Source organism: Lathyrus oleraceus, chromosome 4 (genome assembly GCF_024323335.1).
Source record: "Lathyrus oleraceus cultivar Zhongwan6 chromosome 4, CAAS_Psat_ZW6_1.0, whole genome shotgun sequence".
Taxonomy (NCBI): domain Eukaryota; kingdom Viridiplantae; phylum Streptophyta; class Magnoliopsida; order Fabales; family Fabaceae; genus Lathyrus; species Lathyrus oleraceus.
Genome location: NC_066582.1, coordinates 286,493,658 through 286,514,620, shown reverse-complemented (window position 1 = coordinate 286,514,620; position 20,963 = coordinate 286,493,658). Strand labels below are relative to the sequence as shown.

General features: G+C 36.8%; 1 protein-coding gene across 2 annotated transcripts in view; it reads right to left on the bottom strand.

The window, feature by feature from the left end:
- LOC127075143 (uncharacterized) overlaps positions 1-9,233 on the bottom strand; it is a 104,259-nt gene extending 95,026 nt beyond the window's left edge. Inside the window, exons 1-9 of one of the 2 annotated variants that reach the window (XM_051016596.1) lie at positions 8,729-9,233; positions 7,715-7,873; positions 7,540-7,623; positions 6,842-6,937; positions 6,328-6,420; positions 6,107-6,250; positions 4,298-4,405; positions 4,123-4,174; positions 3,975-4,037 (exon numbers count right to left, since the gene is read on the bottom strand). In XM_051016596.1, the coding sequence (XP_050872553.1) occupies positions 4,015-4,037; positions 4,123-4,174; positions 4,298-4,405; positions 6,107-6,250; positions 6,328-6,420; positions 6,842-6,937; positions 7,540-7,623; positions 7,715-7,873; positions 8,729-9,037 (1,068 nt within the window). In that variant the 5' untranslated portion in view covers positions 9,038-9,233 and the 3' untranslated portion in view covers positions 3,975-4,014. Of the gene's footprint in view, positions 1-3,531; positions 4,038-4,122; positions 4,175-4,297; positions 4,406-6,106; positions 6,251-6,327; positions 6,421-6,841; positions 6,938-7,539; positions 7,624-7,714; positions 7,874-8,728 lie in introns of those variants that run through there. The other variant, XM_051016595.1, reaches the window with a different exon arrangement.
- Positions 9,234-20,963: the final 11,730 nt, after the last annotated feature.

Below are 20,963 nucleotides of genomic sequence, written 5' to 3'. Positions count from 1 at the left end.
TGAATTGACCCTAATTCGGATTATGAATGCTGGAAAATTATGTTGGATAAACTGTGTTTAGACTGTAATTGAATTTGTGTTTGAGTTAGTTGTGAATTTCCGAACGTATAGCTTTTTACGGAATTGGAATCGGAGGTCCGGAAGTCCTCCAATGGCGGAAAATGCGGAGAATTCTGCATTCTGCCTTGTGTTAGCGCAGGAACAGCTTCTGTCTTGCGTTAACCGGTTAACCCAGGGTGTTAACCGGTTAACACTGTTATGTATTTTGAATAATTGCTGTTTTGTCTGCGTTAACCGGTTAACCCAGGGTGTTAACCGGTTAACACTGTTGTGATTGCTGAGATATTGCTGTTTGTGCTACGTTAACCGGTTAACCCAGGGCGTTAACCGGTTAACACTGTTAAGTTTTGGGACAGGAAGCGTGTTTGTGCTGCGTTAACCGGTTAACCCAGGGCGTTAACCGGTTAACGCTGTTGCAGAGTGGAAAAAGTGTTAATTAAAATGTTGTATGCCTAATTGATGGTTGCCTATATCGGTGTGTGATATAGTAGGGATTATTTCCCGCTGTTTTGAGCAGTATAGGTATTAGTAGAGTGTGCTAATACCGTGTTTAATTATTTGACATGATATGGTGTTTGATACATGTGTTGATGATGTATGATAATATGCATAATGTTGTGAATGTATATATTATGCATGTATTTGTGAATGGACTGTTGTATGGCTTAGAGTGTGAGCATATGTCCATTGTGGATTGTTGTTGATGTTGCATTGCTAGATGATTAGCGTGCATAGCATAGCCCTTGGGGTTGTAGCTAATTCCCATGGTGAGGAATTAGTGAGTGAATCATTGTGGATTTGTTGTTGATGTTTGCATGCTAGGTGATTAGTGTGCATAGCATAGCCTTTGGGGCTGTAGCTAATTCCCATGGTGAGGAATTAGTGAGTGAGTCACTAGGTCTCAAATGAGTGGGACTAGTGAGCTTAGTAGCCGTATCTGGATTGATCGGTGAGCTTGAACTATATGTTCAAGAATAGTCGGTACCGCATGTGTGGAGTCTCATTGCATAATTTTATGTATGGCGTATAATATGAATGGATGTATTCCAATATTATACGTGTGTTGTGTTGCTATTGAGTATGAATATGAGTTGTATTGGTGTTGAGTATGATGTTTGAGTTGATGTGCCGTTACTGAATGTGTAATATGATTAGGGTGATTAATGTGTTAAATTACTTAACATGACATGATATTTTATAATGCTTATTATATCGATTGAGGAACTCACCCTTACAACTATTTTTCAGGTAACGAGCAATGAGTTGAGTAGAAGCTAATGCTTGGAGTCTAGTGTAGTCTCCTTAGTGGGTCATGCTCTGATAGATGTAACATCGGGAGGGAACATTTTAATTGTGTTATTGATGATTGTTGAACCAGTTTACATGTAGTATGTTGCATGTTTTGAATGATCGATTTGATCTTTATCCGCTGCGTATTGTGCAATGGTTTATGTTTTGAGTTAAATAATGAGCATGACTAAATATTATGATGAATGGTGCGAAATAATTGTGTGACACCCTTGATTGCATATTTACTCTGATTTATATATGTTGTTATTTTAATTAAATATTTGGGGTATTTTAGAAGGGTGTTACAAAGCAAATCCTATATGTCATTATTACGGAGGCACGAGAGACACTGGTGTATCAGAGACAGCGTCGGAGGACGGGGGGTAGAGGAGCTTGAGGAGTTGTAGTCCAGCATACGCGGTAGTATATAGTATTTGTACTTTGGATTTATTATCGATTGTACTTTGTTTTGACTTATTTCGACTATATTGTGTATTTCGACTTCATTATGTATCGACTAATGACTTTTTTTGATCATTTGGATTATATATTTCATTTTTTGCATATCAATTATATGGTTTAATGCTCATCACTGAACAGGGTCCTTAACATTTATAAATCGTCATTTTCATCAAAATAATCATAAAACTAACTTAACTAACCATGTTCTGATATGTTACGAAGATGCATCTCTGAAACAATAAACGTATAAAATGAATATTTTAGAGGGGATATATGAGGTGTGTCTTGAAATATTACAGAGATATATATCTGGATCAATTAACGTTTTGACTTAAGACAAAGTACGTCGGAGATGCATCTTCAGAATTTGAGGGACATTTTAGATTTTTCATATGGTGTTGTCCATCCCATAGGATGAGATAAGAAATTCGCTTCTTACTCTTAAAGAAGTGAACATGTTTCTAGAATTAATTGGGTATCAATGCAAGTTCATAAAAAATTACTCCTGCTGTACGACAAAATTGTTAAACCATTAAATGAATTGACAAAGAAAGAAACTTTTGAATGGGGGAGAAGTACGAGTGCATGACAATCTCCTAGGTTAGGAGTTACTTTGATTTTTTAGTGAAACCAATAGGTTGCTAGTTAGTTTTGTTGTAAGTATCTCTCATATTAAATTTCTCATATCACTGCATCTTTTGAAAATCAATTTATGCATGGTAAAATGAAAATCGCTGCATCTTTTGAACTTTGTCAAATCTAATCGGTATGATCTGAATCAAGTAGTAATGTGATTAGAATCATATGAGACTCTATATTTTTGATTTCAAGTCTCTTTTAGTTTATTCAAATCACATTATATCTTTCGAATAATTCAAATAGTTGATCTTTTTTAAAATATGTTTCAAATGCTTTTAAAAGTTAATTTCAATCACACAAATTGTTTTTCCAAAACATTAGGGCATACATGTTTGATTCAAATCATATCAGAGATCTCTTAATAATTGAAATCACGTCTTATTTCAATCAAATCATGTTACTTTATTTTTAGATTTTTTTAACAATAATACATGTGATTCGAATCACGGAATAAAATTTAAAACCTAGCTTGTGATGATATTCAAATTCATGTAAATAATTTTTAATGTGAATTTGTTATGAAAATTTTTAGTTTTATTTGTTAAACCAATTTTTCACTTACTACTATATAAACTATTACTCTCCATTTTTACCACTAAGAAAAATCTTTCTCTCTCAACTTCTCCGGTTGTATCTAAATTTTTCACCAAAATCTCCTAATCATTTCATAAAAATCATATTTGTGAAATATACAATAGGATAGTTTGTAAGTAGTAGTAAATTTCTTCAAGACTTTCAATTGGGGATAATTTAAGATCTAAAGATAAAAGATTTGCGAATTATTTTCAACTCCATAGGATTAAATTGGGGGTATTTTCAATTCAAGTTAATCACCATCAAAGTATCAACTCAAAATTAGGGAAATCCATAAGTTTGAATCGTCTAAAGAATCACGGAGAACAGAGAAGATTTGAACAAATCTTACAGGAAAAAACTTGAGGGTTTTAGAAATTGAGGTTTTTTATTATAAAGAAGCAATAGAGGAAACTTTATAGTATATTGCAATAGAAATGGAATGGCTTGCTAGCATGGACGAAGTGTATGAACCAAGATAAATTATGGTGTCACCTTCTCCATATCTTAACTCTTTAATTAATTTTGCTTAATTCTTAATTAGTCAGTGCCATACAAAATTGGAGACATTATTTACTAGGAAACTCATTGTGGTTTATACGAATCATTTCATATTTGTGAAACATCTTAATCCTTACACAACATGATTAGTGACTCAAATGTCGAATAAAGAAATTATGAGGCTTCATGGAATTCCCAATTCCATCATCATCCATGAGGATCTTCTGTTAGTAATTCTGGGAAGAATTTTTCAAAAAACTTATAACAAAATTGAAATGAGCTTTGTTTGCCATCTCAAGACCACGGGAAGACTGCTGGCTCGAAACATTGAACGAGAAAACATTAGCCAATTCATGAGCAGTGACTGCGATCCGTTCTTGAGGTTTTGATTGCTATATATGAAAGAACAGTGACAGCGATCCGTAAATTGAAGGTGTTCTGCCACAAACCCGATTCATAATCATTAACTGCCATGAATGAATTAGCCTACTACTTTTCCTGAACTTGGCCATCTGTAAAAGTGGAGAAAGGTTAGACACAGGTGCATACAAATGAAAAGGTACATCGCACAAATATTGAAGATTTCAAAATCCTCACCAGCAAGATGGACGGCCAAATTTGCTTGAGCATCCGCATCGGAGTTGAATTTCTTGACAAAGAAAACACATTTCTCAAACGTTAGATAATTTGCAAGATTATGGTACCCAAAAATAGTTTAATATAAAGCCAAATAAAATTCCATATACACCAAAAAGCAGTAAACTGTACTTACCCTTAAAACATGACTAATCTGAAATGACGCAAATTTATCCTTGAGTTCTTTGGCCACCTTATACAATGTAGACAAACTCTCCTTCTTGACCTTCGATGAGCCATCAATCTGTTTCATGCAGTAGCATTGGAAAATTGAAGAGAACAAACAGAAAATAATAGTGACAATATGCTAGAAATGAAAATGAAGTGGATTGAAATATTTTAACTTCACTGTAACATTAGAACAGGAACAGCTTATTAGGGTGTTTGAGTTTATTAGATCTGTATATAAGCCTCCAATGATATAAAATACTATCTCCGTCCCAAATTATAAGTTAATTTGGAAAGAAAAATTGTCCGAAATTATAAATCAATCTACAATTACAATAATTACAATGTAACATTAATGTTTTTTTTCCCAACTATACCCTCTACTATTTATTTTTCTTCCTTCTTTCAATTCTTTTAATTTCTCTTTCCTATATAATTAATGAAGGACAATATTGTAGAATCGTTCATACTTTCTCTTTTCCATACAAATTAATTATGTTCATTAATTTGTGTGAAATGCCCAAAATGTCTTATAAATTTAGACGGAGGGAATATCTGACTATGGTTTGTTCCCCTATTGTGTAATTTGTGTTCCATGTGGTACAAATGGATAGACAAAGAAAACTTCATGTGAGTGTGCCACCACACTGACACAGCGACACCAGCAATAATTTTAAAAAATAAATAAATTAAATGTAATCACAAGTGTTGGTATCGATGTCCGACACAGACACGAACACCTTTTTTCAAAGGTGTCGGTGCTAGAGGTAATGACGGTATCATGAACAGGAGGTAGTGTCAATTTATACACTAGTAGAACACAAGTAATTTCAGGTAAATCACATTAGAAAGCTGTAATTTATTCTATTCAAAGATGATAACACAATACAGAGATGTATTAGTTTTATGTTTTTCTGATAACTTAATACAACAGAAGACACATTTAATAATTTAAACCATCTTTGTCAAGTTGATCCCACAAGATAAGTCCTTCATTAACGTAAAAAGTGTCACAACTAGCCTACTGTTTTTCTTAATATACTTAAGATGTTAAACTCGGGGTTATCAAAACCAATGAGTGAGTATACCATGTTTACAAGGGTGAAATACGGCGATGGGTTAACGGTAAAGGCTAGGCAGTTAATTGCTTTAAGGAGCAAAAATTTTCCACATTTTGGTTACAAAGAAAGTGGTTAAACTAGGTGAGGGGATGAAGAAAGACTGGTCCATGCCTCAACAAAGTGAGTATGAGGACTTGATGCAAGTTTACTCACTGAATTTAATGGATCAAAGTATTCTTCTATTATGTTTTCCTCATTTCCACTCTTAATAAAACCAATGTGTACTACTTTTTCAACGGCATATCTAGTTCTGTTTTATTTTAAATTGTACTAATAACACATTTGTGCCGACCTAACTATCTACCAAATGCTACCAATGGAAATGAAATCTGGCATCAAGTGCTTCCAAAGGATGCTAGGTCCCATAAGGCCATCGGAAAAGAGGCAACGGCAACAAACATTGTGTTGGGTGTGAAGGGGTGGTTTTAATCTCACATTGCTTAGAGATATGGCATGTGTATAAAGCTTTGACAACTCTCCCCTTACAAGCCGGTTTTGTAAGGTTGAGTTAGGTTCAACTCAAATCCTCAAAAATCCAAAATAAGGAAAAGATCTATAAGATGCAAAAACTAAAGAAACAGTGAAAATATACCGTGATAATAAACATTTAGTTATGTTAGAATAAGCTGAACATAAAAAGAATATAAATGGCCAACCTGCGAGCACACAAGTTGAGAGTCCCCTTGTATACAGATATTAGTGAATCCTTTCTTAAGAGCATATTTCATTCCCAATATCGCTGCACGATATTCAGCAACTTCGTGTGTTGCTATACCCACGCCTTCACGAACCTTATGAATCTTTAAAGTAATAATAGTTAAAGAGATCAATAGTTGTATGGAAATTATGTATATTCATAGAAACATCAAAAGCATACCACATTCCCATCTTTGGATCGCAGAATAGCCCCAGCACCAGCTCTTCCAGGATTTCCTTTTGACGCACCATCGAACTCAACAATACAAGTCTTCTGCACATGTATAGATGACTATGAATACGTATATAAAATCATAAAGATTTCATTCAAACTCTGTAAGGATACAAATCAACAATAGCAACTAGAGATCCTCCAGTGACCACCCTATAATTCTTGAGTCTGCAATTAAATTAACGAGTAGGAAATAATGTAACTAGCTCTGATTGCATCGAATATATTACGGTAAAATACAGGGAGCCCCAACTCTGATTGCATCCTATACTGGAAGATCTCATAAAACGGGACTTTTCAGTCAAAAAGGAAAACCACATAATGCAATTGGCCCATCACGTTAGTTTACAAATTAAAATATCCATCGTCATATAGCACCGGCGATTGTTGTAGAAATAGGGGAACCCTGAGCAAACATAATTTTGCATACATGAACATGAGCATTAATATGATTCCTGCTTACAGTTGCAATTGAAGATGCTTTACTCGCGGCAGCACGATCTAACTTGACTTGCTTTCTGAAAGGATCTTCAGAGATGGATGTCAAACCAGTTGATTTCTGCTATGCAATTAAGAAACTTATATGTTAAACATTTATACACACAAAAAGTTTGGATAGTGCATCCAGGTATGAAGAATCAACACATTAAGAAAATATAATACCCAAACTGTGACCGTGACCCTTTTCAAACCACAATACCTTCAGCATGTTTGATTAGAGAAAATGGTTATGCTTCCATTTCCAGTTTTCATTAATAATTACAAAAGTAACCACCATATTTCACTTTATTTCCTATTTTCAAATATTGGTATTTGCATATGAAACAATGTAAACCTTTTTTTTTTGCTGTTTCTGGAAACAGTGAAACAATAATTAGGCAGTAATTTGTAATTATTAGTAAAAACAAGAAACATTCTTCCAAACCAAACAAGTCCTTAATAACCAACACCAACAACATTTTTTCATATCTTGGCTAATATTAAACTCAATGGAGGTTTATAGCTGAAAATGTGAGTATACTTTTTCGATATGAAAATGATGACAAATTGATGATTTATAACACAACTATTGAATATAAAATCTTAGCACACAAAAACAGAATGCTGAATCTTTGCCTTCCTGATAAGCATGTTATAAATTCAAAATGGTGCTAAAGTTACCACATTATCTTGTCCGAGCACTTCTATAGCTCTCTTTTTAGATGTATCCCCATTTGATGTGGTCCCTTTGGTAGAAGAAGGATCCTGACACACATAGTAAATCTTCTGATATTCTTCATAAACAAACCTAAAACCACATTAAAGGCAAAGCAAACACGTTGAAACTGCTATTTACCTTGAAAGGACATGGAACAAGTGATCCAAACAAATCCACTTTCAAATCAGAGGCCCTAATTGTATATAAAGCATTCTTTAGTCCATGCGAGAGAAGATATTTCGCTGTTTTCTTCGACAATGAATATCCCTTAAATACACTAACAGGAGGATCACATACCTAACACAACAGAAACATCAAAATATCATTAAGAACCTTTGAAGATTACATTTTGATTTTGAAATAAAGAAATGGAAACAACAAACACCATAATAATGCTCTCAAATCAATAACTACACATATAATTACTACATCCAATCCAATCAAACAGCTAAGTTTCGGCAATAAAGAAAAACACAATTTCAATACTAGCCGTAGAAACAGAAAGTCATGCCTACAAAGATCATAAGCATAAGAAATGATATTTCAATTTCAACACACATATTAGACAATAATTTGGATGGTTATTGCACTTGAAATATGTGGTTAATTATATTCAATAGATAGTTAACAATTATAACAAGATGTTGCAACTCATCAATCATCCACCGAATGTAATTAACCACAATTTATAGGTGTTCAAATATACACTGACCAGTGTCCAAGTATACATGATTCTCATATGTTCAAACATATGATATCAATAATCACAATTGTGTTCAAAAATACAACTGAAAATTGGGATTTTCTTTTAAAGTTTGGTATCCGGCCTTGAGAGGAGCGCACTCACTCTCGAGACCCAAGTCTTCACCAACAGACCAACCCCTTACGTGTTTAGTGAGTGATTATTAAATTGCTAGACCTTGCTATATCCATTAACCATGTATGTGAACTAGGTTAAACATCCATGTTATTGTCCCACTTTGTGTCAATAGAACACAGGCTCTAAGAATAATGCAAGTTACTCATACCACTATCTACATTTTCTGCTCACTTTCAACTTGGTTACCATAAAAATAAAAACTTTAAAACAGTGAAAACTAAAAAGCACCAAAATTTAAACAACAAAAAAAAGGAAATTCGTAACAAAATTACCGAAGATCCAACTTGAGCTTGAAAATCACTGAGACTATTATAAATTCCAACAACATCCCCTTTCCGGACAACATAAAAAGCATCTTTTTTCTGATCCCCTTTCTGCAACTGAGAAGAACCACTTTTGAGTGATTTTTTAGTGGAATAGCAGCGAAACCCTGTCAACGCGAATTCAGACCTAACACAAGAATGGAGTGATTTTATCGGGAACGAGAAATTGGAAGAAGTTCCGTTGTTTGAGACGAATCGAGTGGTTCTTCCGATTATGGTGGCGGTAAACGATGAAAGGTGTGATAACAAACCGTTCATGACGGAAGAGTTATCCAGATTGAATGAGGGAAGAATCAAAAACGTGTTGATTGTTGATGAGAAAGTGAAGGAAAATGCATTGTGGAATCGAATGTTGAATTTGAATTGCGGAGGTTACTAGATTAGTAGCAGAATTGGGAGTGAAACATGAAGAAGAACGGTGAGTGGGGTTTAGTTGAGGAGAATTTAAACTCCACCTCATGTTATTATACCTACGGTGGCAAACGGGCATGCCCGCCCCGTTTAGGTCCGCCCTGCAAAAGCCCGCAAAAAAAATGGGACGGGGCGGGAGGTCCATACGTTGTCAAGAGAGCATTTTCAGGCGGTGCTTTGATACTTACAACTATGGATGTGGAGGATTTCACTCGTCCTGTGAATTCAGATGCAGTCAATAAATACTTCGCCTAAAAATAAAAACAGAATAGCTCGTTAAGTTGAAAACCCGAAAGGGCAGCTTAGACAAAAATTAGCGTCTCGGTGGATTGAAAACCCGAAAGGGCGGTCCAGACAAAAGTTAGAGACATAAAAGATGAATATAGGTATCCCGCTAGATTGAGTACCTCATCCTGGGGCAATCTAGACAAAAAAAATTAGGGATTTGGCAAGTAACTGCATCCTGACAAGGCTTTGTTCTACAACTGTCATCTGTCAGAGATTCTTGCTCATTCGTCATCAACTGAAGCTTCAAATACATCGGATTCAGAATTGGTGGAGAAATGGTCATTATGTTCAATGTAGCCCATTTTCCAATATATATCACCAATTTCAAATTTGTAAATATCTATGGAGTCTTGTCATTTGCAGACTACCATTCCATCAAATAAATTTGAGCCTTTTATCCAATTATTTGCACTCTTATTTGTTTCTATTCAACAAATGTTTTGCATGTTTTAATTGAAAAAATATCATTGTTTTGAATAATCGAATTTTTCATAACTTGTTTTTAAGCAAAGCGAACATTCACAATGACGAAAGGATACTTATGAGATCTTCAACGCTCTCCCAAGGATGGTATGATCCCCAACAGGGTAAGACATTTGTTCATATTCCTGGCATGCTTGTATCTTCTTCCTTCGGGGCCTTTTATGGTTTTTTCTACTGAGCGGAGTGTTTGGTAAGATATTCACCACTCTTCCCTTCAGTAGAGTAGAGACCTTTCCTCCTCAGCAGATGTGATCTCTTTGGTAAGTACGGTATTTGGTGGTAACCTTGGAAGCTTCCTATTTGGTGGTTGATCCCCAGAATTCCTTTATTTCCTCGGATAGATTCCCCAGTAGAGTTGCTTATGCGGCAGATTTTATTTGTGCAATAACTTTTGTCCCCAGCTGGAATGACTGATGTTCATCCCCCTGCAGAGATCTTTGCTTCCTGGTATCTTTTGCCCTCATTAGATTGGATACTCTCCGGTGAACCTGACTTTCTCTCTTGAGATGTAGTACTGGATGTTTGTGTACTTATTCTTTGGAGCTGTTTGTGTTAGAAATGTCTGTTTGTCAGCATTCATCATACATAAACCACGCATGCGTGCATATAATTTTCAAACATCCAGATATTCATGATTACATTCTTTGCCATAAATCTTTGTTTGTTATCCCCTGCTAGTTGGTAATACATTTCCCAAGCAGATGTCGGTGTCTGATCCCTCAATATAGAGTCAGCCCCTTAAGCAGAAAGTGTTTATCTTTCCTTCCATATTCCCCACCGAGTTATATCCTCGTGGACGATGGTTGTTTCTGTTTCTTCCCAACACATATATTGGGATGAGATTCCCTATTGAGTTATATCCTCACTAGGACGAGTCTTGATTCAGTTTACCACTTTAGTTTGATCCTAGATTGGTTTCTTGTGATTTGTTTCCTGCACTCCCCTGTGGTATAAATGAATAATTGCTCAGTAATTAGTAATCATTCATCTTATCCCCGGCGAAGTCTGTGGTTTTCTACCCTTATACCGATAATTGTAAACCCTATTTTTTCCCCTTGCAGAGTTAACCTTTTGTTCATCCTAATCGATGACGGTTACTTTTTCGTGGTTTTCTACCCAGTATCCGGTAAATGTAATCCCCTCTTTGACGGTTATCATTATCCAATAATCGGTATTGATAAGTCCTTCACCCCCCGGTGATATATCTCTTGGATAATTGCTCTGATAAAGCAATTTATCCCCGGCAAGTTATCTTTCATTTACCCTTCTTGTTGGTAATGATTGTTTCTCCTTTTGATTGGCCATCATTATATACCTAGTTCGCGGTATCCCGATGTCCTCTCTTTTCGGTCGATTTATCCTTTATTAACCCAGTAACCGATTGTGGATAATCTTCCATGCGAGTATATTATCTACGTTCTGACGGTAATAGATAATATATCTCATGCACTCTCTGGCCGAAGTCCTTTGCTCTTCCCCAGTCGAGTAAGATTCGTATCCCTTTTTTGGAATCGAATGTCCATCCTATAATCGAGTTTTGCTTTCAGCCCTCTTTTGGATGATGAGTTTCTTGGGAATATTCCCCAATTCACGCTTTGGTTGACCACCTATTATATGCCCAGTAACCGGCATCCCTAGTGTTCCCTCCTTCTGCTCCCTATTATGACTTTTTGTCCCCTGTGGAGTCAGATTTTCCTGAGTTGAAATATACCTTTTTAGGTCTTCCTCAGATGATTTGGTTGATTGATATCTCTCACCCTTATACCGGTCTTAGATATTCATTCTCCCGGAGCATGTTTTCTCTCACCCGTGTACCGGTGTTCAGATCGCATGTCTCTTTGAGCTTATTACCCAGTAACCGGTAATACCTCATTTGTTTTTTTCCTCAGCTGGGTCCTTAGTGGACATCTCCACCTGAGTCCGGATTTTTATCCGAAGTATCCGTTGTGGATAATTTTGCTGTATTGGCATATTCCCCAATACGTGCATCTTCGAGTCAGCTCGAGTCCTTCCATTGATTCATTTCATGGATTCTCTCCGTGTCTCTCAGCAAGTTTCAAGTCGTGACCTGCTCACGCGTCTTCATCCCTTTACTCCCCGGTAGAGTTTCTGCCCCATAGAATGAATTATTCATAGGAATCGTCGGTTTCCTCCTGATCTTTGCCTTTGTGGACACATATCCCCACAGAGTTTTACCATTTACGTGCATACATCTGCATCATGAGGTCTCTTAGGGACCAAAATTCGTCTCTTTGTTATTACTTAAGCCCATTCTACCCCGTCGAGACGGAGATTTTAACCTTCACTTCTCCGGCTAGAATGACCTTAAATAGGGGCATCTGTAAGACCCCAATTTTGACCCTAAGATCCCTCATGACATCATAACATTGCATTTGCAAAGTCTCATGGATCATAAGCATCTTGGTTCCCTTTGCCTTTGGGTGGGACCTCTTGTGAGTGGTTTGAGATCACCAAGCATGCTTGAATTGTATATTATTTCTTTTCTTATTTTTTTTACTAACCAAAAGCACAAAAAATATGTCACTAACATCTTTTGTTTATAACTTGAGCAATCACAAGGTCCAAAGCTTCAAGGAGATCATTGGTACAAAGATATGGTCAAGTGAAGATGATAGCAAACATGGTAATGGTTCCCAAAGCTCTCATCCATCAAATATGACTCCCTAGCATCTCAATTCATCATTTTGATTAAAGCAAGTCAAAGGGTTTGAGGTGTGTTCCCCAAAGAAACCCTAATCCATCTGTGCAGCACAATGCCTTGCTCTGGAAGCAACCTCAGCACATGATCAAATACAATCAAGGGAAGTTCTTTAATTCATCATTTCATGCATATTTGAACTTATTTGAGTGTCCTCAATCATCAATTCATCAAGATATGAGTTGTAAAGTTGAGAAGTTGATTAGTCAATTCATCTAACTATTTTGAAATACACTGAGACCTAACTTTTTATGTATTGGTCAAATGGAGATGATCCCAAAAGAAAAAATGTTCTTAAGGACAATGTGAACAACTTTTATGTTCATCAAAAATTTATTTGAAACTTGGAAGGTCATCTCCCATTCCAATACATTATAGGTCATTTTGATTGAAACCCTAATTTTGGGTCAACTTCCCAAGGACATAACTCATTCATTTTTTATGATTTTGAGGTGGGATCAAATGCATTGGAAATTTTAAGATGTCTATTTCAAATGTTACGTTGAATACAATTTCAAAATCTCAAAGGAAATACATGTGATAATGCAAGACATTATAGGTCCTTTTGGACCAAATGCATTAAAAGGCAAAAAAGTCTAACTTCAAGTGCCCATAACTCTTTCACCAAAAATCCAAATGATACAAAATGTGAGTTCATTTTGATTTTCTTGAATAGATCTACAACTTTGATATTGGAGGTTTCTTCATTTAAGGTTTGCATTATCAAAAGAGAAGGGCTTGAACATTGGCCAAATTTAGAAACTTTGCCTTTACATGGTTTGCACCTTGCATTTTAAACTCAAATTTCACCAATTTCCACACTTCAAATGGACTTTTTCCCAACATAACAATTTTTCCTCACATCAAAACCTTTCCAACCATTACTCACATGCTCATGTTTGGATTTGGCAAATGGTATTTTCGAAGAGGGGAAGTTTTTGGTTCAATTATGCATAACACATCAAAACTCCATGCATAAGCCAATTCACTCCAAGCTGCGCGTCCAAATCATCTCACATTCATTTCAGATTGCATTTGGCATTGAATTTGGGCCTTTTGCATGATCATGCAAGCCCATGCAATGGATATCCAATTCCATGCACACGGATTGAATCACACTTGCCTTGCCTTTCCCTCTATAAATAGAAGCCTTACTCCATTCAAAAATCATCCATGAATCAACCTGAAATGCTGCAGAACTGAAAACCTAACCTCTCACCAAAGGAGCTATTTCACTTTTCTTCAAATTTTTCAGATCTAAAATCCAACTACATCTGGTTGAATCTTTGGATCTAAAGCTCCTAGACCTCTCTCTCATACTCCATTGATCTTCTATTTGGCCAAAGGAAGCAAGGAAGCAAGCTCAAATCTCCAGAATTTAAGGTTGTTCTTCAACTGGTTTTTTCTTCGAATCTCACCAATTATTGATCTATTTGCTTGGATATTGTGTTGGCTGAAGTCCTCTTCATAGAGGCAATGGTTTTGTATGCTCAATTATTGAAATCCATGAAGTTCACTTGAACATCACAAAATTTCCATCTCTGATTTCTCTCAATATAGAGATCTAGAGTGGAAATGAGTGGTACAAGGATGATGTACATCATCCCAGCTTTCCAACGATGTATAGATCGTATATTTTGGTTAAGCTTTTGAAACCTGCAAATGTCACTGGAATCTTCATGCTCACCGGAGAAGAAGGTGGCTCCGGTGGCCGTCCCATTGCCAGATCCAATCTGGATCGTTGGATGCATTTTCCAAATCTAATCGTGACCATCAGTTGTTATGACTTATTTTAATGCATTGTGTGACTCAGCTGACTTAGTCCTATGATGCGCGCGCATACCACTGCCTTCAGATCATCCACGTCATTTAATGAAAGGAGATCTAACGCGCCAGGATTTTTAGCATTTTCTTATTTTCCATTTTATTTTCTTTAATTTCATTTTATTTCAAAAATTCATATCTTCTTCATTTTAAATCCAAAAATTATGGGACCAATTGCATTCTTCTCCAAATAATTTCTAGTTTCTAATTTTGATTTTTAATATTTTTTATTTCATCATTTGATATTTTTTGTGAATTTTCTCTTTTCTGGTTATTTTTAATTCATTTTAATTAGTTTTTGATATTCAAAAAATACAAAAATATTTTCCCAACCTATTTGAATGATGATGGATCTATGAAAAATATTCTCATCAATTTTTTAATTGATTTAAGATTTATTTGAGATTTTAGTTCAATTAGGTTGTTTTTATTCATTTTTAATTGATAAAAAATAGTTTCTGACTTTTAAAAATGCTGAAAATTTTTGTCAAACTTTGTTTGACCTTGTTGAACTTGGGATAAATCACTTGGACCTTTCAAGGTTGATTTGAAGTGATTTTGAAGTTTGACCTTTCTTTTATTTTTAATTCAAGTTTATTTAATATTGAAAATGCCAAAAATATTTTGCTTATGGTTTGACCTCCAATCTTCATCTCATTTTTGATTTCTCATTGTTTGACTTTGACTTTCAATTTCATTTGGTCAATACACATGAATTGGTACATTTTATTTCACCTTATGCACTTTATTCTTTCCATTTCCCTTTCCATTATTCATCTCTCTTCTTCTTCTTCTTCTTTTTTCTTTTTGATCAATGAGTTAAAGGTTGATAAGTTAGCATTGATTAGGGAGGCTTAATCTTCCTTGATTCAAATCTAGTTCATCTTGATCAATTGATCAAGTGAATGACTTTGCATTAAGGATAAATTGTTTCCTAAATCATGCAAAAGGCTTAAACCAATACAAGATCAATTCTCATTTTCTTTTTGGCATGGCAAGTTGTTGGAACTTGGTTCACTAATCAAGACTTCTAACTTATGTTGTTGCCTACATTATTATTGACCGGCCTCAGATAGTTGTGACTTCTACATAAGTCCAATTACGATTGCTTAACATAACGCTAAATTTGCCTTATGGCATACTAACTATTAACACTAACCATTAACCATTAACATTTACCTTTTTGCTCTTTACTTTTATGCAATTTACTATTCTTGCACATATTATCCATTTGCTTTTTCCTTTGCTCACTTGAGCACATGTTTATGTTAATGTCATTTGCCTTTTGCTCACTTGAGCATATAATTGTGTATATATTATTGTGTTTTGTTTTGATTGTTATGGACAAAAATGCAAAGAAATGGACAAATGGACTTAGTTTCTAGGATATTCCCTATGCAAAATTGGAGTAAAAGGACCTTAATGATGAAGATGGATTAGAAGGACCAAATCTCTAAATTCACTCTTGTCCATTCTTGATCTACTTCATGGAACTTTTGATGTGTGTGCTTTTGTGCTAGGGAATTCTATGAGAGCTCAAATTGAAGGACCATTGCCATGTTCATCCAAAGTGAAAGACACAAGATACATTGAGGATCTCTTAAGAGGCTTGTTTGATTGTTGCTTGAGCTTATTATCATTATGATTGCATATTCCAAAGGATGGGAGCTACTTGATCATCAATATGATCTCAAGAGAGGAACTCCATTGTGGTTTTGTTTCTTATTCCTTACCTCTTGCATTGCTTAGGATTTTAGCCCTTCTTCTTCTTCTCCCCACTCTAACCCAAGCCAAAACTTTTGTGCAAACACTTAACATTTGTTTTTAACATTAGAAACCTAAGCCTTATGCTTTTGATTTTCAAACCTTCTTTTCATAATACTTATTTTGAATTGAATCTTTAAATCCACTTTGACCATTTTGTATATACCTCTAATTGGTAAATATAACCCATTCAAATGTCTTTTTTTGGTTCCAATGGCCACTTCCTTAATCAAATTTTTCATAACCTTTAACTGTTAGGTTTGAGTTATCTTGGTGGTAGATGTAATACTCACCTATATCCTTAGTGATAGACAATGAGTCTTCTATGCTTATTATAGGGTTAACCCCTCACTAGCATGTTGAAGCTATCCTCACATGGTGGATTTGTGGTTTTAAGTTGAGTTTTCTCCCTTTGATAACAAAAGACCTTAAGGATTTTGGACCAATCAATTCACCCACTCATTTTGAGATTTTTTACCTCGAACTACGAGGTTTTGATCCTAATCTTTTTTAAGATGGTACGTAGGCAATGGATTTATCCATCCAAAGACAAAATGTAAATAACTTGTATATTCTCTTCTCATCCCTTCAATCATGTTTGCACAAACAAATTTTCACAAAACAACAACCTTACAACAAATGTGAAAAGGGCTCCCTAAGAGTACCTAGGATGTTTTGGGTGCCTAACACCTTCCCATTGCATAACCAACCCCCTTACCCAGATCTCTGATTCTCTTTTTTACTAGTTTTTGATTCGATAAAACTATTAGGTTTTTGTTCGCTTTCTAACCATTCCTTTGGATAAATAGAAGTGCGGTGGCGACTCGACTTGTATGATTTACCTTGGATTTAGTCAATATCTCTAATGGTAACGAATACCCCGCTACAGAAAAGTGGTGACTCTGCTGGGGAATTCATTTGCCTAGTGGGTTTTGCCAACTTTTCATATTTGTTGTATTGTATTGTATTGTTTTGTGACATATTTTTGTGCAATTTGGGATTACTGTATTGTATGTAATGATTGATTTACTTGATATTAATTCCTTGTATGCTTGGTGATCTTTGTGAGATGAGTTCTATACTCGGACTCGAGTGCACTTAGGATAGGAGAATGGCATAGTCTTGTTGACTTGTGTGGAGTTATTCCTTAGCAAGTTGACTTGCAAGCCCATTCACTTGGTGGAGGTCATGTTGGGATCAATAATGTCACACAAGTAGTTGTGGTTAGACATTACTCTTTGCAATATAGACCTTAGAAGCCAAGAACCTTAGTTTACCAAGCCCATCTTGGCCTATTCTTAGAATGTAGTGCGAAAGTCGTTCAAGTGTAAGATTTGATACGATTGTTACGTGATACTACACTCATAAGAGTCTCTCTTGAGAATATTTTTGGAATACGAGTAGTCGTTTCTCCGATAATATCCGAAAGATGGGATGATGACTATGGGAACCTCTTGTAGAACATGTTTGGCAGGTTTAAACCCTAGTACACTCCCTTTGGGTGGTTCTTAACCGAGACTCCATGTTCGTGACTTGCAACAAACCCTTGATTCATGGTTGATCCGTTCGCGTATCCTTAATATCAATGGAACTTGGGTGTTGATAAGGTGTAAGCCATAATCCACCAAAATGGATGATTGATATTAAGGATGATATGATTCATCCCATGACCTTTGTTTGGTGTGCGTTGCTTGATCCTTGAGTGTGATTGTTGCATTCATGCATTCATGCACCCATTTGCATCCATATCATCAATAATGAAGAAAATTTTCAAGGAACTTAAGGGGTTTATTTGCAAATTTTCAGACATGGAAAGACAAAGAAGGAATACAAAGAAGTACATCTTCAGACAACCAGATTTGAAAGAGTTAAGGAATTTGACATCCTATGTATTAGATCCCTTGGGTTTCAAGGCTAGTTTTGGGAAGCTTCTTCCTCTTCTGACTACTCAGGTGGACGAAGGATTGATGAGTGTATTGGTGCAGTTTTATGATCCCTTGTACCGTTGCTTCACATTTCCGGACTTTCAGCTTTTGCCCACGCTTGAGGAGTATGCCTATCTTGTGGGTATACCTATTATAGACCAGTTGCCATTCAGCGGCTTGGAGAGTATTCCTACTTCTCAAGAGATAGCTGACATGTTACATATAGATGAATCTCTGGTTGGTGCTCATATGACCACCAAAGGTGGAATTCAAGGTCTCCCTTCTGAGTTCCTCATCGCTCCAGCTACTGTGTATGGGAAGGCCATGAGTGAGGATGCCTTTGAAGCCATATTTGTACTTCTCATCTATGGGCTAGTGTTGTTCCCCAACATCGACAAGTTCGTGGATGTGAATGCTATTAGGATTTTCTCTGCTCTTAATCCCGTTCCGACTCTGTTGGGTGACACTTATTTCTCTTTGCATATGAGGAATGCAAAGGGCGGTGGTGCCGTTGTGTGTTGTTTGCCTCTGTTGTATAAGTGGTTTATTTCTCACTTACCGCAGACGGTCGCCTTCAAGGAGAACAAGGGATGTCTACAGTGATCGACGAGACTTATGTCTCTCACTAATGATGATATCTCTTGGTACAACCGTGTGTATGATGGCGTGCAGATTATCGACTCTTGTGGTGAATTCTCCAATGTACCTCTTCTTGGTACATGTGGTGGGATTAACTACAACCCTGTTTTGGCACGTCGTCAGCTTGGGTTCCCCCTAAAGGATAAACCTAATAACATTCTGTTAGAGGGTGTGTTTTTTCAGGAGGGTAAAGATCCCCAAAACTTGAAGGGCAGAATGGTCCGCGCTTGGCGCAAGATTCATAGGAAAGGAAGGAAAGAGTTGGGTCCTAAGAATTGTGTTGCTTTAGAGCCTTACACTGCTTGGGTTAGGAAGAGAGCGTCTGAGTATCTCATGCCTTACGAGTATCCAAGACCTACACCTTTGGTTATGGCTGGGCCTTCAACCCTCCATGACCAAGGAGTAAAGGAGTTGAGAGACAAAGACCGATCACGTGCTTGGATCCGTGAACGAGAAGAGTTGCTTCAGCAGATTAAGGAGAAGGATGCTTTGATAGAGTTCCTCGAACATCAGGTTATTGATGATCCTGATGATGCATGGACTTCTCTACTTCCTCAGTCTTCCAAGTTTTGGAAGAGGAAGTACGATAGACTCGCCAAGGAGAAGGCAGATATGGAGGCAGCCTACGAGAGGGAAGTGAAGAGACTTCGTGCATCCTATCTTCCTGTGTCCCGAGCTTTAGATGATTGTTTATAGGGATCCATAGGATGATTATTTTCCTTTTCTCTCGTATATGGTTACCAATGTTGTACTTCTTTGGTGTAAAATATTTCCCAGATATTATGTTTCCATATAAAAGGGTTTAATATTTCCAAAATTTGCAAATAGAACCCTAAAATTCCTTTGAAATAAAAAAAAACGAATCATGTGCACAAGCATTGCATGCATCATGTGCATAAGCAAGTTTTGTTCCCGGCTTCTTGTCCTGTGGTTTAACTCTGTGTTCTTCATTTATTTTGAAGACAAGCTGACTCACCGGTACTACACCAGAGCCAACATTTCAAGACTGATGGATCATTTGGAACAAGAGAACCGCGAACTGAAAGAGGAAGTGACCAGATTAAGTGCCTTGATGGAGTCATTCATGGCTGCCCAGAGCCAGTCTTCTCCGACACCTTCAACTCCTCCCCAGAGGACAGTCATCTCTGAGATTGTCTCCTCGACTGTGCCTGCAGCCAGTGCACACTTTGCTCCAACGGCCATGCCAGCCGGATTCCCGTGGGGGATGCCTCCCAATTTCATGCCCGAGGGTCCTGCTCCCACCTTTGCTTCTATGTCGGCATCTAGCCCGGTCCTTGTTGTTCCTCCTCTTGTCGTGCATACTCTGCCCAGAGTAGACGACACCATCTATCATTATGAGCCGTCTGAGGGCCCAGATGTCTATGAGAAGATGGACGCTATGAACGATCAATTTCTTGAGCTTCGCAAGGAATTGAAAACTCTTAGAGGAAAGGATCTTTTCGGCAAGTCTGCTGCCGAACTCTGCTTGGTTCCTAATGTGAAGATCCCTGTGAAATTCAAGGTCCCTGACTTTGAAAAATACAAGGGAAATACTTGCCCTCTCAGCCACCTGGTCATGTATGCCAGGAAAATGTCGACTCAGACCGACAATGACCAACTGCTCATCCACTACTTTCAGGACAATTTGTCCGGTGCTGCTCTACGTTGGTACATGGGTTTAGACAGTGCGAACATTCGATCCTTCAACGATCTTGGCGAAGCCTTTGTCAAGCAATACAAGTACAATGTGGATATGGCTCCCGATAGGGATCAATTGAGGGCCATGTCCCAGAAGGACAAGGAAACATTCAAAGAATACGTCCAGAGGTGGCGAGAGGTAGCAGCACAAATCGTGCCCCCGCTAGAAGAGAAAGAGATGACTAAGATCTTCTTGAAGACCTTGAGTTCTTTTTATTATGAGCGGATGATTGCTAGTGCTCCTTTTGACTTCACCGAGATGGTGAATATGGGGATGCGTCTAGAAGAAGGGGTTAGAGAAAGACGTATGACGAGAGAAGAAGGCTCTTCTGCCAAACGTTATGGGGCGTTTGCGAAAAAGAAAGATGGAGAGGCACATGTTGTGACCTCCCATATGAAACCAAGAAGACCCTATGTGAGGAGGAAGGCCGTG